This window comes from Ostrinia furnacalis, unplaced genomic scaffold, assembly GCF_004193835.3.
Source record: "Ostrinia furnacalis isolate ACB-3 unplaced genomic scaffold, ASM419383v2 OfSCF6075, whole genome shotgun sequence".
Taxonomy (NCBI): domain Eukaryota; kingdom Metazoa; phylum Arthropoda; class Insecta; order Lepidoptera; family Crambidae; genus Ostrinia; species Ostrinia furnacalis.
Window position 1 is genome coordinate 566,468 of NW_021136314.1, and position 17,090 is coordinate 583,557.

A 17,090-nucleotide genomic window follows, 5' to 3' on the forward strand; every position below is an offset into this window, starting at 1 on the left:
GAGGCCTGCCTAAACTAAATCACTAACAGTGATTGGGTAAGTAATTACAACTTCGTAAGACTTGAGGTCAGGCTTTGTACTGCGTGGGCTACGTTGATCACTGAAGGAAAAGTACCGCACATGTTTCTTGTACAGTATAGTATATTAATACAATTTGCAATAGTTTAAGCAAAGAATGTCCAATTTAATAAATAGATAATCATGGACCTACTGGACCTGGATGGATATTTTTAAGACCCTCATTACAAGATTAAAATAATTAGACAACCAAGAGAAAGGCAAAAAAGGAGTCGAGCGAGCTGTTAATCAGAGGAACAAATATGAAAATATTGGTATCAGTCGATTCCTCATAAAAAATATTAGAAGCCGATTTAACTATCGGCCGACAATAAGTCTGTAGTACTTAGCTAAATAATTACTAGGTAGCAACATCTAAATAGAAAATAATTGCTAATTAGAACATTTGTATTACTTACCTTATCTCTAAGGAACTTGCTTGATTGAAAATGCTTGGAGCATTAGACTGTTTTCTACAAAAATTGCGGTGTGTTGCTAACAGAGTGGTGCATGAGGAAAATATCAATCAATACTGGCAGTAAGGAAATCAATACTGGCACTGGCCCCATTTATTGTCCCGAAGCAGTGGTAGGGTTCATACTGGGATGTGTAAAAGTTATTTTTAAAAGCCTATTTGCAAAAATAAATGAGTTTTATCAGTTTTTTTTACTGAATTTTCACAGCTTTGTTCAAATTCTTCTTTTCTGGTGGCAAAGGTCTATTGAGGTATTTGTTTATACATACAAAATAAGCGAAGAAGGCAAGGAATTCGTACAAGAAATGCGAGTGAGGAATGTGTGCAAAAGTACCTACCCGTAATGTACCTACGTACCGTATGCGTCAACTGAAAATTTTATAAATTTACGTAGCATCATTAAAATCAATTCGATTAAAGATGTAACCGTATCTATATACTGAAAACTACGTACCTATTTCACGTTACAGGCATATAAGATAAGTCTCCTGAAATAGCGAGACATGCATAGATCCGTGACAATGTTATCCGACTAATAACTGAAAAAACAAAACCGTCCTTGTGGCGCAGTCGGGTAAATAGGCAGTTAAGCATTCTAACGCCGCTCATATAGGTACCTACACACTTTCCGTCTTCTTTTTTTGTTGTAGCATGGTGGAACATTCGCTAAATTCTTCAGACACACTCATCTTTAGAGGAAAAGCTGCTTAATAATGATTGAAATAAGATTTTCCTCTTCAACTCTACTGTCTCGTAAACTGTTAGAAACGAAATAAAACCATTAATAATAGCCAATCGTTTAATTACTTTAATTAACACAATTCGTTTATTCACATAAATACAGATAAAAATTGTTTAAGAATTAAAACTTCTTGGTTAAATATTTTTTAAACGATAAGACGGTTAAGACGATAACTCTCGCATTTTAAGCGTTTCATTAAAGTTAATGGTGGTACAATATTAAGTACCTACTTTTTAAACAAGTGTTCGTAAGTAAGTAATCGTTTCTTTTAAAAATCGTTATTGAACCTAAATAATTATAATAACCTAGCGCTCGCAAATTAGCACACACATTTCTTCCAACTCACTAGAGTGAGAAAAATAATACTTATTACATAAAAAGACAAAACGCTTTCAGGTGTAAAAGTATAATCTTAATAGCTTTTTTCCATTATGTGGGCGTTTGCAAGAAAAAGCGCTAGAAACTTATAAATATTGTAAACCTCTTTTTCTAGTGGTGGGTGCTTGCGAAGAAACCGAGTTAAAAACTCTCTTTCTACAGTTACATGATACGAACTCATGTGACTATCGCCCGTATTCACAAACATTACTATGAGGTCTCACAGTGCGAGTGGACGCACAGGGTCACACAGGAACCAATCACAGAGCTCTATTTAATGCTGTGCGTTCGATTTGTTGCTTCACTTACGGGCGATAGATAGCTACAAGTCAATCCAAATGAAAATTCAATTAACACAAAATACTAAGGGAATAGACGCTCTTTCGTATTAATTTAATAATTTGGGGATAATGTATATTTATCTCAAGTTCATGTTCGCGTGTTTTCAGTAAACATTAATTAGTGGTATTGGTCAGTGCGAAAATCGTTAACACTGCAGTGGGCAGCGATGTACTCGTAGGTCAGATGCGGTAACGCTTAGGGTGCACGCACACCAATCCATACTTTAAGAACCCCAGTTTCGTATCCTTTTATAGTCGCAGATTATTTTCAAAATTTCATCAATCAAACGAAACACTTTAAAACTTTTAGAAGGAAGGAAACATATTTTATGAACACAAACTACGAGAAAACGTTCGTTTAATAAGCGAATATTGCTCTATTGTTCTCGAAATTTCTCAGAAATATTCGAATATTCTCAAAAACATCTGCGTTTGTAATAAAATTATAAAATTTCTTTTGCGCGTTCGGTGCCACTCATATTATGAGTTCACCTTTAGCTATAAATTCGACGTTACTCCATTTTTTTTCTCGCGCCTTGGCTCGCGTGGAATTTGGTGGCTGCATTATAAAAATGTAATAAACCTTTGTATTTCGAAAATAGTTAAGTCCACAGTTATCCTAAAAATAGAATACCTATAACTTGATATATAAGTAACTAATATGGACTATTGGCATTTCATTATTTGCTAGGAATAGGCTGTTGTACACCCTAAACATTTGTTTTAGTTAGTTACTATGAGTAAGTATTTACGTAATCAACAATAATCATAAAAATATTTCTCGAAAACAAAGACCAAGGGTCCATAACTTTTAATTTTACACTGACTGTAAACATTCTTACCTATTCCTTGCAAACACTTTGACATAATATTGTAGCACATGAATGCGATGAATCCTACAACTTTGCTATACTATAAGGCCAAGACTAAATCGACAAAGTTTAATAGGTAAAATTTTGGGGATTTTTTCTGTATTCCGCATCCCGTGGTCAAATACCGGTTGTAAAATGTGACGTCATCGTAAAATTCTTTTTATTTTATGAAAAAGAAAATAAACTATAACTACTTTAAACTTAGTATGTAGTACATTCTTAACAAGCACTATTTTAAAGCACAATTTCTCTAAACAAAAGTCATTAAAATCGTTACAGCAGTTAATAAAATAAGCTCGCAAATAGAGAGTTATTTTCGCATTTCTTACTTCATACTTTACGGAATAACTATCAACCTTAGAGATAACTTTTACGTTCCTACCGAGGGTGGAGGCGACAAAATGGATTGGCTCGATGAGAGTGCTTACTACGCAACTTTCATTGCTGAAATGTTGCTCCTTAACTACTCCATTCATCCAAAGTATTACTAAGTATTGTGAACGAGGTTAGCATTTTCTCGATCATTTCTATGTAATATAACGTTCTTACGAATGGTACAATACAGGCAAAATGTACGACGTTTGGTTCGTGAATGGGTGAGACACTAGAACATTTATAGAGAGGCTCGTTGTTCTGTTACAAGTTAATACTCTAGTCTATATTCACCTTTAGGGTAGTGACAAATGATAATGCCCAGTCAGCCGCATCAATTACAATTAGGAATTTGAACCTTCCGGCGTCAACACCTGTTCAATTGTTCATGTGTCAAATATGATGCCACATATTCGTGAAATAGTCGATATAACTTTTAATGTCAGACACTGGATGCTATGACCTTCGGGCACATTATGTTACAAATAGGTTCAATATAATTTGTACAGTTTCGTTTAGTTTATCGGTACAGTAAAGCATCGCGATGTAAATAAAATAAGGTATAATCCGATTTTATGGTATTCCGTATGGAAAGATGTTGGTTAGACGTCTGGAATTGTTTGGGATCAAAGAGGATATTCGTAGGTACCTAAATCGTTTTCATCAATCACTTCTTACGGTTCAAAGACCTTTGCTTGAAAGGTAAACACTTTTAACATAACGTTTATGGTTTTTTGGTGTCTTAAAACTAAACTATATTTATTTGTTATTAACTGTGTTATTACATTCTCACGCACGCCTAGACAGACTATTATGGGATTATGTTTTGTAAAAAAAATGTATTAAAGAGAGATTGTAGGATATTTTGGGGAACAAACATTCCCGAGTAAAGGATTTGAAAGTTCATGACTTTATGCCTTTAGTAAGAAATAAAGAATGATTCCTGATAAGGACTTTATGTGGCAGACCCAAACAAAGCCATACAAATACAGCCGCGAGTAGAAGACGACAGTAGTAAAAACAAAATCGATACTTTGTACATACACGAGTACAAATAGTCATAAAAGTTGTTTTTTTTTACACCGAAACGCCGCTTTGGTTAGCCCTTTTATTCTCCGTAACGATTCAAATGAGATGGGACATATAGGTTCGGCCAAACCAACATGCAACCAGCGTGCGCGATGGCGATGGCGATCAGTAGAAATCAATAAAATCAGAATCGGGCACGCAGGCTGCACTCGATGGTTTGGGCTACCTTAAAAACTGAAACCAGAAGTTAAACAGCAAGCAAGCAAGGGTTCCCGAAGTGTGCGCCGCGGCATCCTGGTCTGACGTAGAAATTTCATATTGTAGATAGATGTATTAATTTTTGTTCCAAAGTATCTACCTAACCTGTAACTACTATCATCATTATAGGTTCCTATTAGTAATTTTTGAAGGGTAAGGCCTCGTGACAAAATACTTTTGTGAGTGCGCCATGGGATGAATAGGTAAGATTGGGAATCCCTGCTCTGTAGAATGAAGCTTGTGACTTCGTTGACAGTAAGTAGTGTTTAGAGAGTGATTTAGAAGAGTGCAACTGTAAACTCCTGCGAAAACGAAACCTAATCCGATACAGTGAAGCAAAACACTGACTGAGCAAATCCTAGTATTCGGATATTTAATGCTAGCTCGCTTTACACTTGTCAACTTGCATGCGACCTTTATTGAGACAGTAATTATAAGGATTTTATTAACTTTTTTTAGTTCAATCCGTATTTACCTTTGGACATTATACAATGCGCTATTTTTTCTCAAAGAAAGCAAAGCTATAGAAGTACCATGAACCATGAGTATTAGACAACGGATACAATCATTATGATTTCCGTTCCCGTTTTTCCAGGCCAATACATTACATACGTACGAGTATCTACATATTTATTTGTCTGAAGAGGTTCGAACTCTACACAACACAAACCTCTTAGTGGATATTGTTTATTTTTATTTAGCGTAAATTCCGTAACTCTCACTCAGCATCGAACCCTCTGGAATCCAGCTACGTGCTCTACATTACAGTGTCACGAACAGGACATAATGCTGAGTGGGGTCCTATTAGGTACGCCGAACTCCGCAATCGTGACATTATTGGTGACATTGCTCGGTTCACTGGTGTAATAAACAGTGTTTTTAGGGAAAGACATTTATCTTAAATTAGCTTTTTCCCGCGGTTTCATCTGTGTTAAAATTTGGTACCCCATTTCATCTCAATAAAAGGTTACTTTTGGAAAATCCTTTCTTAACGGACGCTTACTATCCGCCGCAGCGAAATCCATTCAGTGGTTTGAACTGTGTGTTAATAAATAGATCAGTCAATCAATAACGTGCGCCTTACACGTTATAATCTACTAACATAGTTCACCAAAATATGCTTTAAGCATTTTTTGTTATAAATGGGCTAATTCCAACTTCTTCGTCCCCACCGCTGCAACTCCTGTGTAGGGATCAGGAGCTAAGCACCAATAACTCAACCAGTGACGGCCAATTAAGTATATCGTAGGGGAAGGATTAACGATCATTGGCCTCACTGCGAAATTATAAGGAAGTTCAAGTTTTATTTAATTTTAGTCCGGCTATCCGGAAATTTGATTCAATATTTCAAAAATCCGTCGTCAACAGACTGCTTAATTTGTTCCGAATATCCCGTTAGTGAAATCCACGTCAGTGTAACTGTACGAAAAATCCAGTTTTTTAAAATAAGGACGCTCGTGACCTCGTCTAATTCTGAATTAAGGTCACCGGATTATCACCATGGTTGCATTTAACTGTAATATTTAATGCAATTACTTACTGAAAGACTCCGGGTATATTTATGATTTTGGCGCGAATAACAAAGCGTTTCCAAACAACAACATTGCATTATCATTTATTATGTGTGTGAACAAACACATTCAGGGGAATTATGCGTAGGTGGAAATCCAATCTACATACAAGTGTATTGAAGGAGTACCTCTTTCATTTGTTTCCATAATATTCCCATATTATACAAACGATCCAATTTTTCAGATTGCAGAGATACAGGTTTCCAATCCAATCACAAGTAGATTACGGAATTAAGGTAAACAAACGTTGTATTTACCTGTATAGGCTCCCACACATTATCCTAATGGTTAAATTAGGTTAAAAGAAAGATATCTTGTTAATATTGGATAAGGAGCTACATAAAAAAACCCTAATTTACTTACCTTTTGTAACTACAAGTATCAACTACAATTGCCATTACTAGATGAACTAGAGTTTTAGAGAGGTTTAAATTACGCTCTATCTGCTTCAGAAAAAATGTATTGGAAACGTATTTTCGTTTAAAAACAGCTTAATGGCTTTTTAGATACCACAAAATTAAATGTCATACTATGAAAATTCGTATTAAAAGCATAGCATTAGCCGAATAAAGTATGATACAAATCAGCTCAAATAGATATTAAACTGCCTCAGCATTCTCAAGTCGGTGTACTCATACAACTCCTGCGTAATCTGCAGTGGTTAATGTGATAATTATATCGGACGGACCTCACTCACTCAGCAAAGGTCCTGAGTCCTGCTCTGAGATTGCGTCTTGTGAGGAAATTAATATTAGTGTCGTCGGATATTAGGGACACTCTCGAAGGGTTAAGCTATTTCGAGCTGTTGTCTCTTACATAATTCACAAGATAACAAGTGAAACATTCATTTCGACGACTAGAAACGTCTTATCTAAATAATGACTGTATAATCGAAAATCCTAAATACATCTTTATAAACTAGATTTTGCCATCTGCAATAGTTTAACCGCACTATGAAATTCATGATCTTTCAGTGGGTCAATGCATCACAAATCTAAGAATAGCTGTATTAATTTAGCTCTAAAGTACACTACGCCATAATATAATGAGTTCTGTAGCTTACTTAGAAATAAATAACTTTAATTATACAGGGTGTCCCGTAATGTAACGTCAAGCCGGAACTGGGTGTTGAGGCAAGTTGTGCTGGTTATCAGAAAAATATAAAAAAAAATCTATGTGGCATATTTTAAAAATAATAGGCATTTAAAAAAAATCAAAAAATTCTACTCCAGGTGACGGTCCTTTTACTCGTGTTGCCACAAATCTTCACTTTTTCCAAATTTTTTTTTTGTTATGTAACCCTGAATAATGCTTCTCTAAATTGTTATCAAAATTACAAAACCAGCTGCTCCAACTTGGATAAAAAAAAACATTATTCCCAAAAAAAATATCAAAATAAAAATTTTGCCTAGTTTAAACTGACTGTACTGAAAAAAAATTGTACTACGCGAGTGTGGCAAGTGACGTCATAATTTGGCGCATTTAGTAAGGATTCCAAAATGGTATAACACTTTGTAAAATCTTGCTGTAATTGTCGACAATTTTTGTTTATTGGAAATAATCCCGTTTTTAACTTTATCTACCTTGGTTAAAAATATTTTTTTTTTCAGTACAGTCAGTTTAAACTAGGCAAAATTTTTATTTTGAAATTTTTTTTGAGAATAATGTATTTTTTTCATCCAAGCTGGAGCAGCTGGTTTTGTAATTTTGATAACAATTTAGAGAAGCATTATTCAGGGTTACATAACAAAAAAAAAAATTGGAAAAAGTGAAGATTTGTGGCAACACGAGCAAAAGGACTGTCACCTGGAGTAGAATTTTTTGATTTTTTTTAAATGCCTATTATTTTTAAAATATGCCACATATTTTTTTTTTTATATTTTTCTGATAACCAGCACAACTTGCCTCAACACCCAGTTCCGGCTTGACGTTACATTACGGGACACCCTGTATACGTTAAACGGTATTTAACAGACCATTAATGTCGCACGCTCTCTAAAATTGTTCTTGTATATTTTCCACGAGTCGCATAATTTTATTGCGTGATAAAGTACCCATATCCGCGTGTCAAAGATCAACAGGACTCCGTTCAGCCGTGTAATCGCGATGACAACAAACAAACATCCTTTTGATATTATTAATGCGAAAAATTGATCTGTTTGTTGTTGGCTGCTCCATCTTCCAGCTTTTACTTCACCTTAGCCATAATAACGCGCCATTTTTAACCGTTATTAGTGTCACTTTCAATTGTTTATTAATAAGTCTAAAAGAAGATCTCATTGTAATACAAAAGGGTATATTATTTCGCGATCTAACACTTGCAGTGTTGCAATTGCATTAAGGCGAATGTTTTAAACATGCTACGAATATCGGTACCCGCTCAATTATTATGAATACGGTTAGCAAACTCGGTCACGTGAATAGCTCAGGCCATCGAGTGGCAGTTCATGGGGAGACAGATTGGTGGCCATGAAAATATTTATTGCTACGTTAGAACTGGCAAATAAGGGTAACAATCTAAGTATATTCTGACATACTCACTCATCACAAAATCTCAGAAACTACAGGTGCTAGGAGTCTCAAATTTTGCATGGGGGTGCCTTTTAGAACGTAGGTGCTCATTAAGACGATTTTCCAAAATTCAACTCCTAAGGGGGCAACGCGTACGAAGTTTGCGGGCGACCGCTAGTATCTTTATAATATGGAGTTCACGCGTCTGTGTTGGGCCACAGCGTAACAATCTCATCAGACTGACTGACGTTCGACAGAGCTATTCGACGTTAAGACAATTTTGATAAGATCTGAAGGGTATTGATGAAATTGCCCTAAATCCATCCTTATCTAAAATAGCGCCAACAAAAGTTAAAGTCCATCTCCTGTCTAGCAGAATGCACTCAATTTCTGTTCACCAGACAGCTATTAGAGCGAGTGTGGCAGTGGATTATCATTTTAAATTAATTAATTCAAAGATAAGGAGCACGTTCTTATACACCCGTCTAAAAGTAAGAGTGAGGCCAAAAAATGAAATTCACTTTCTTAATTTTGTTCACAGGTGCAGTAAGGAAAACCACCCGGAAAGAAATGAAAACAAGAAAAACATACCCTATTAAACACCAACTGATGTTTAAAATATAACTGATCTCAAAAACTATGAACATGAGCAGTCTAAATGAAGCAACCAACCTCACCCTCAACAGGAGTGACATAGTCGACCCTATAGCCATCTTCGGGCCGCAAAGAGACTCACTGTACATAGTGATCCCCATCACAATAATTTATTCAATAATTTTCATAACTGGTCTATTCGGAAACGTGTTTACTTGCATAGTCATAGTGCGCAATAAGAGCATGCACACTGCAACAAACTACTACTTATTCAGCTTAGCAATCTCAGATTTACTTCTGCTTGTGAGCGGAATGCCTCAAGAGATGTATTCAATATGGTCAAAGTGGCCTTACGTGTTTGGGCCAGCGTTCTGTGTGATGCGAGGCCTGGCTGCGGAGACGTCCACCAACGCAAGTGTTCTGACCATCACTCTGTTCACTATAGAGAGGTATCTAGCTATATGCCATCCGTTTGTTTCGCATCAGATGTCGAAACTCTCTCGAGCAACGAAGCACGTGCTGATGCTATGGGTAGCGGCGTTAGGACTAGCATTACCTCAAGCTCTGCAGTTCGGTATCAAAAACTACCGAGGTGTAACCATGTGCCTACAAACACGGGTGATCGTGGAGCATTCGTTCGAAATATCTACATTCTTCTTCTTCTTCGCGCCGATGGTTCTGATCACAGTCCTGTACTCGCTGATTGGTCTGAAACTAAAGAAGACAAGTATGAGCAAGGAGGTCCGAGATCCAAAGCTCTTTGAACGGAGTTTGAGCTGCGCGCACAAAGCGCACAGAAAACCCGGTCAATCTACTAGACGAGTGGTGAAGATGTTAGGTAAGTGCTCATTTCATTTTTATTTTCTTCTAAGTTCCTATAAATACATCTAAATCCTGTTATATTATTTAGTTAGTAGTTAAACTCTCCCTGACTCACAGATATGGATAGATGCAGCTTGTCAAAAAAGTATGAAGACGAGCGTGCCACTTTTTAAACGTCATTAGTGTCATTTTAGCGAATTTTAGTGATTGCCGCAATGTAAAAATAATCGTATCATCGTACTGCATTCGCAAAGTCATCGAAATGTATCGTGTGACTCGATTCGATAATTAATTAATTCCGATAAAACTGATATTTTGCTATTTATAGCTAGTCTAACTGTGGATTAAAATAAATTCTATATTATTAATTTGCAAATAATAAAAATATTATTTGTGCGTATTATCAAAGTAATGATCGTTATTCCATTGTGTTAAATAGTACTACTAGTAATTCATACTTAATTTCATACTTTTAAATATCCTAGTACCTGACCTAGTTTCATAAAATAAAGACTAACTCAAGCTTTTTATTTTTAATAAATGTAAAAATGCGTAGTTTTGCCTATACGTTCAGTTTCATAAAGCTAAGTCAGGTACCTAGTTTTGAAGATATTTCTAAATGATTTTCTGTGGGCGGTTGATCAAACTGATGTTTTTTAAAGGAATTTAAAATATTGCTATTAATAAAATAATGCGAAACCTTATTGATAATGTGACATTTAGTTAGTGAAGGATTGGTGTTAAAATTTTGTGATTTTATCATTATTTCTCTGATAACTATTTCCGATATTTTTTATTTCCTGTATTAAAAACAATGCTACTTTATACTTCTTCTACTACTGCTACTTTCGTTCGTTCGTTCGTTTCAGCCGAAAGACGTCCACTGCTGGACAAAGGCCTCCCCTTTGCTACTTTATTCTAATTTAATTATTTGTTACTTGTGCTGTTAATTACAATTCTCAATCCGTTAATAATTTCTTCTTTCTACCGTGTTGGTACTACTGTCCTCGTAAAATCATCGTAACCGATTGTTGTAATCGGATTACAATTAACAACGAGAACATCACTCGACCATGTATGTCCATTTGGACATATCGGAATGGCACGCTTTGACGAGCAACTCTAATCCATATCTGTGCCCTGACTAGTAACAGGATTACTAGATAAATTGTCATAATAGGAAGGCTCTAAGATTTAGATAGACAGAATGGCAAAGGCCACTGGCGGCCTCAATTAAACCAACCCCTTTAATACCTAGTCTGAACTAGGGCTTACAAGTAATCTAGAGGAAAACAGTATCTAAGCCATAAACGGGCTGGGTTCTTTAATTTATAATGAACTTATTTGATCATGTACATCAGTGGTTCTTAACCGGTGGTCCGCGGACCACTGGTGGTCCCTGGAGGAATTCCAAGTGGACCACGAAGACATATCGATGTGTCGAGTCAACACAATGCAAACGGCGCACAGTGGGCGAGAAATCGACCTCCCCTTTTATAGGATTTTGAAAAAAAAAAGTCCGTGACAAAACTGAAATTTGGTAAAATGGTCCCTGGTGACTTAAAGCACTTAAAGGTTAAGAACCACTGATGTACATCATGTCTAATGTCCGTGTTGCACCCATTCCTCTGAAGGTTGGAGACTCTACACTCGAAGTTGTTAACAATTATGTATACCTGGGACAAACAGTACATATTACGGTTACATATACTGGTAGTTAAGTAAATTCCTTCTACAAGTAGCATTATTTGCTTAGTATAAGATTGTCGTATAATGTTAAAATAAACGAAGAAAAATATGCACAAATTGCATTACATTGTACCTACACTAATCATCGTCTGAAGCAATTTTCATAATACTGTTAAAAGTTATAAATTCCAAATCAAAATATAACTTTAAACTACTCTGTTGTAAATTGCGTTAAAGTTTCAATTATCGTTGTGGCGGTAACTAATTAGTTCAATGGTCTTGGGTTATTTATTAGTTTAGATAGGAAATACTTTTACTTAGAACGAAAGAAAAAAATAAAGAAAAATGTTTTATTCAGTGACACGCAAAAAACAACAACATCTAATAATGAATTAAAACTATATTCAACAGTGGCAGTAGTGGTGGCCTTCTTCGTATGCTGGGCGCCGTTCCATGCTCAACGGCTCGTGGCGATCTACGGTACCACGCCCGACCACATGGCGCGGTCACCCATCCTGCTGAAGGTCTACTACTCCCTCACCTACTCGTCAGGCGTGTTCTACTACATGTCCACGTGCATCAACCCTATATTCTACCACATCATGTCCAATAAGTTCAGAGAGGCGTTCAAAGTGAGTATCCAAAAGAAAGCAATTTATTTCGAGTATAATATTTCTATTTTAGCGTCTAAGCCCGTATTCACAAACATTACTATGAGATCTCACAGTGCGCGTGAACGCACAGGGTGACACAACGAACCAATCACAGAGCCCTATTCAACTAAGCATCGTTTGTGAATATGGGCGTAAATATCTTATAGAACAATCATCACTTTGAAATAAAAGACAAAAACACATGGTACTGTTTGAATCTAGACTTTATTACGCACATTATAATTACGCAAATGTTTTTTTACTACTTAACACACGCAAAATAAGCAAATAAAATGCTTGCGTAGGCGCACGCGCCTCTTAGCACCGAACTCACGCACATTTTGCGTTCATGCAGTTTTCAAAACACGCGAGCTCAATGGCTGCGGCTGCCTTTTATTCTTTTTGTCTAGCATGCATGCATGTGTTCAAATGCATGTGTATGTTCCAGAACACGTTCAGGCAGTGGTGCTGCCAGTCCGGCAAGCAGCTGGAGATCAAGCGCTGCTCCTACACGGCCGTGGGCATCGTGAAGAACGCCACCTCCTCGGACACAGGTAGCTCAGGTACTAGTAGTCCACACTTAAGCACGACCACCGCATGCGAAATAATTTTAATATAAGTAAACTGGCTGAAACTTTTTACTTCACTTTCTTTTAGATTCCAAATGCTAAACTATAATGGATAAAGCCTACATATCCTGTAGAAACTTCTTTAAAAAATACATTATTTTGTATTTGTATTTTTTGTAAATGTTTCTCCCATCTGAGAAACGAACCCCCGTAAATCCAACCAAAAGTTGTACACAATAGAGACATAACAAAATACACCATACCATAAAAAATATGTAATTTTTCCTGTATGCTTTAGTTTGGTCTTTCAGCTTCTTTCAGCGTTTTGTATGGTGTTGTAATGTACTCGTATGGACAACGATATATGATAAATGTTTAATAAAAGTCATAAAGGTATACCTATTTATCTTAATTAATATATTAACTTTTGTAATCTCTTTTTCGCAGGGAAGTCTTTAAGAAACGATCTCGCCCAACTACAAAGCTTGACCAAAGAAAACGGCGTGGAGACTAGCCAGTTAATCTGCCCCGCTTGCAAGAAAGTCGTCTCGGGCAGCGGCCGCAGCAATCAGCTCGCCGTCAACAAAAACTACAAGTTGAACAGGAAAAACAGTATTCAACAAACACAAAAAACTTCCCTCGTCAACGAAACACCATTCGTTAGTCTCAAAACTAGAGAGATACCACAAATAATGATCTCTACCAGAAATGGCAAATTAGAACGTGAACATTCTCTAAGCGGAGCAGATGTGACTTAAAAATTCATTGTCTCAAAAAAAATAGACTGAAGTCGTAAAGAACATTGAAGTAATAAAGTCTTTGTAAATGTCGAGGTAACAAGATACGTATAGATTTTATTTAGTGAGATTGTTTTATTGAATGAAGACACCGCTTTTAGCAGTAGGTAAAAATATGTGTTCCTCGTGTGTGGTGTTTTTAAGAATTGTGATGTACCTACTTAATAAGTTTATAATAAGTGGTGACCGTAAAAAAAAGAGAAAATATTGTTTCCCTTGTGCTAGGTTAAATCAAATACTAAGAATAACTAGAACATTAAATGGATGCGTTTTAAAAGATGGATTAAAAAACAATGATGTTTAAAAGACTGGTAATAAATGGAAAAAGGTATCTCGTGTTGACTAGGGGATGAGTGCTCGCCTAGTAGGTATCGTTGTAATCTTTTTATTATTAGACTTGTTAGTTTTGTTTTTAATCGATCCCATTTGACAATATTTTAGTGACACGTGTAGGTATCATCCAAATACTTACGCCATAATGTAGAGCTGATAAGAATTTTTATTTTATTTTATTTTTCTTTATTCAGTTTATTTTTTCAGAATGTAAAGTTGATAATAGGTACGTTAGTCTTTATTTTTTAAGCAAAACAGACAATGTTTGTTTCTTTCCTGCATAATAAGTATTCCCGTAGTACCTAGTACCGAACTCTATTATCTTGCTATGTATATTTCTTGTGTCTTGTACTACAATAATACTTACTTTTCAAAGTATGTTAAACGCGGTGGCGGGAAACATGTTTTCTCATATAACGGCAGAAATAATAACACATTGAAAATATGTAATATTTTCATTCATTTTACTACGACCATGACGTCTCATTCAGAAATCTAAAGCATTTTTGTAAATAATTTCACATTATTATGAATTAACGTTTTATTTGTTACCAGTCATCTGAAACAAAGGGAGAAGGGTATATTTTGTAAGAGTTTTGTAAATAAAAGTTAAGCAGTTATTGTTATTAGGTACTGAATAATGTAAAAGTATTTCCTAACTATTGTTTTTACATATTTTTATAAATAACTAAAGTTCTCTTCCGCTGTGTCTCTAGTGTCACTATGATGTCACCTGTGTACTTACCATGAGTTTACGTTAGGTGTGCTCGCTAGCTACTCGTATGTACGTCAAAAAATTATATGAAGATTTTATTTCTTGAAAGTAGCCGCTACACAATATCTCATACATCATAATGTTATTTTTTTACGCAGTCGCTAGCGAGCACATCTAACGTAAACCCATGGTAAGCACTAAGCACACTGATCTTGAGCAAATTGGCGAAGTATAAGTTATTTGTAATTAGGTAGTATTATTTGTTTTGACAATTCCTAAAGTTTAATTCGGTAGTGCTTTGGGAAATCTCGTCTGAACAATCTCAGTTATTCCTTGCTCAATCTCCCAGACAAAAGCACATCAAGCTAAGTACTGAGATACCTACTTTATTATGTAATTGTGATAGTTGCTATTTTTCAATAAAAAAATATGTATAGCCTGAGGGCTTAGTGTGAGTTTACAGCAAACGTCATCACTAGTGAGCGCGTAAAAAAATGACATTAAATGGACGACGGATTGTACAGCGCCCCTAGAAAACTTTCTAACTAAAATTTTAATATATGTATTTTTAACGCGATCACTAGTGAGGCCGTTTGATGTACTCACACTCAGTCCACTGATATGCTTTCGGCTGGCTACATTAGATTTTAATTAATAATATTTCCGTTAAATCCTCCAGCTTATTTTAATGATTGTATTAGGAGTGGGTTTACAAATATATTTTTATTCGATCCAGCATATTCATATTTGAACCCTATACCAATGACGAACCAACATCTGCACCTGTCTGAACTTTAGTTAGAACTAATTTTATGCAAACAGTTTTTCTGTGTGTACCTCAGGTTACCTGTCACCGTAATATTGTGAATTCCGTCAGATTATAATCTGACGTAGTTAAATTACAATCTAACCTAACCTAACCCACTGTTAGTTTACAATCTTACGCGTTATATTATAAACTGACGGAGTTCCCAATTTCGCGTTGACATACCTATATCTTTAGTGCCATTTTAAAGTGCCTGAAAGAAAAATCAAGGCAGTGTTTCCTATGGCAGCCACTGTTTGAGGAATCGCACTCATCACATTATTACCGGAGTATTTCTATCCATAATATTTCTTTTATTTTTCCATCGCAAGCAAACAACAGTTTTTTTTTCTTACGGCTCGCCTGAAAATGATGTTTTGATGTTTTAAAGTTACGTAGTAGATAGGAATAGTAAAACATAAAATTCTAATTTCCTATTCCGATTCCGAATCAAAGAGGTTGAATACTAATCATATGAATTTCGACGTTTCAAATTCAAACAAGATTATTGCCCTCGAAGTTTTAATGAAATCCAGTACATTACCCCTCGCAAGGGAATTAATGAGTTACTTTAGGTTTGTTTTACATGACATGATTAGGTATTAGACCGTTATCAAGCAGGTGTTGTGACAGTTGATATGGTTCAAAGGTGAACTTGTCACAGGTTCATTAAAGATGAACTACACTGAACTGTCCCATCAAACACATTGACAGGGGGGCGCCACCGTCGTTCAACTACATAGTTTCCAGCTTGGCATAAATCGGAACCAGCGATCCGTTATTGATGGTGGCACCCCCCTGTCAGTGTCACGGGTGGGACAGTTCAGTGTAGTTCATCTTAACAGCAGTATTTAAACAATGACGTGTATTTTATTTCTTTATTTCGTATCGAAATGGCCTAGTCCGTTAATATAGTTCTTAAAAATCGGTAGACAATGAACATGGGAAATCGATGCTATAAGTTAATAAATAAGTATTTCACATTAAACAAACTCTTTTATTTCTTTGAAACTATACATATAAATAAATAAATATCTTTGGCCATTTTACACTGCGCCTCTAGTCCCAAACTAAGCAAAGCTTGTACTATGGGCACTAGACAACGGATATAAAAACATACTTATAATAAATACCTTTTTTTTTAAATACATAAGTACATATTATGTATAGTAACACCCAGACCCTTCACAGAAATTAAAATTCATCATTTCAATTTCTGCCCGGCCGGGAATCGAACCTCTCGGCATAGTAGTCCATTCATATCAGTACAATTTATCATCGAGGTTGGATAAAGGAAGAGAAGTATTATTGAAGATTCAACGGCAGGAAATTTAATGTCGATTTCGATCGATATATACAGAAATAAAATAAATGATGTAACGTCGGTGGTTTAAAATTACATAAGGACCGGCTTTTCTTCTCCGGAAAATCCTACATTTTACAGAAAATAGATTTTTCTCGTGGAAAATAGAACCGATCGTCGTACATCTGCCTTAATCCTGTGTGT

General features: G+C 35.7%; 1 protein-coding gene across 2 annotated transcripts in view; it reads left to right on the top strand.

Moving 5' to 3' along the window:
* The window catches only part of Dhr-1 (diapause hormone receptor-1), a 50,739-nt gene extending 34,195 nt beyond the window's left edge, over positions 1-16,544 (top strand). Inside the window, exons 2-5 of one of the 2 annotated variants that reach the window (XM_028317191.1) lie at positions 9,148-10,038; positions 12,123-12,343; positions 12,813-12,927; positions 13,381-16,544. In XM_028317191.1, the coding sequence (XP_028172992.1) occupies positions 9,246-10,038; positions 12,123-12,343; positions 12,813-12,927; positions 13,381-13,691 (1,440 nt within the window). In that variant the 5' untranslated portion in view covers positions 9,148-9,245 and the 3' untranslated portion in view covers positions 13,692-16,544. The remainder of the gene's footprint in view (positions 1-9,147; positions 10,039-12,122; positions 12,344-12,812; positions 12,928-13,380) is intronic. The other variant, XM_028317192.1, reaches the window with a different exon arrangement.
* The last annotated feature ends 546 nt before the right edge of the window (positions 16,545-17,090 follow it).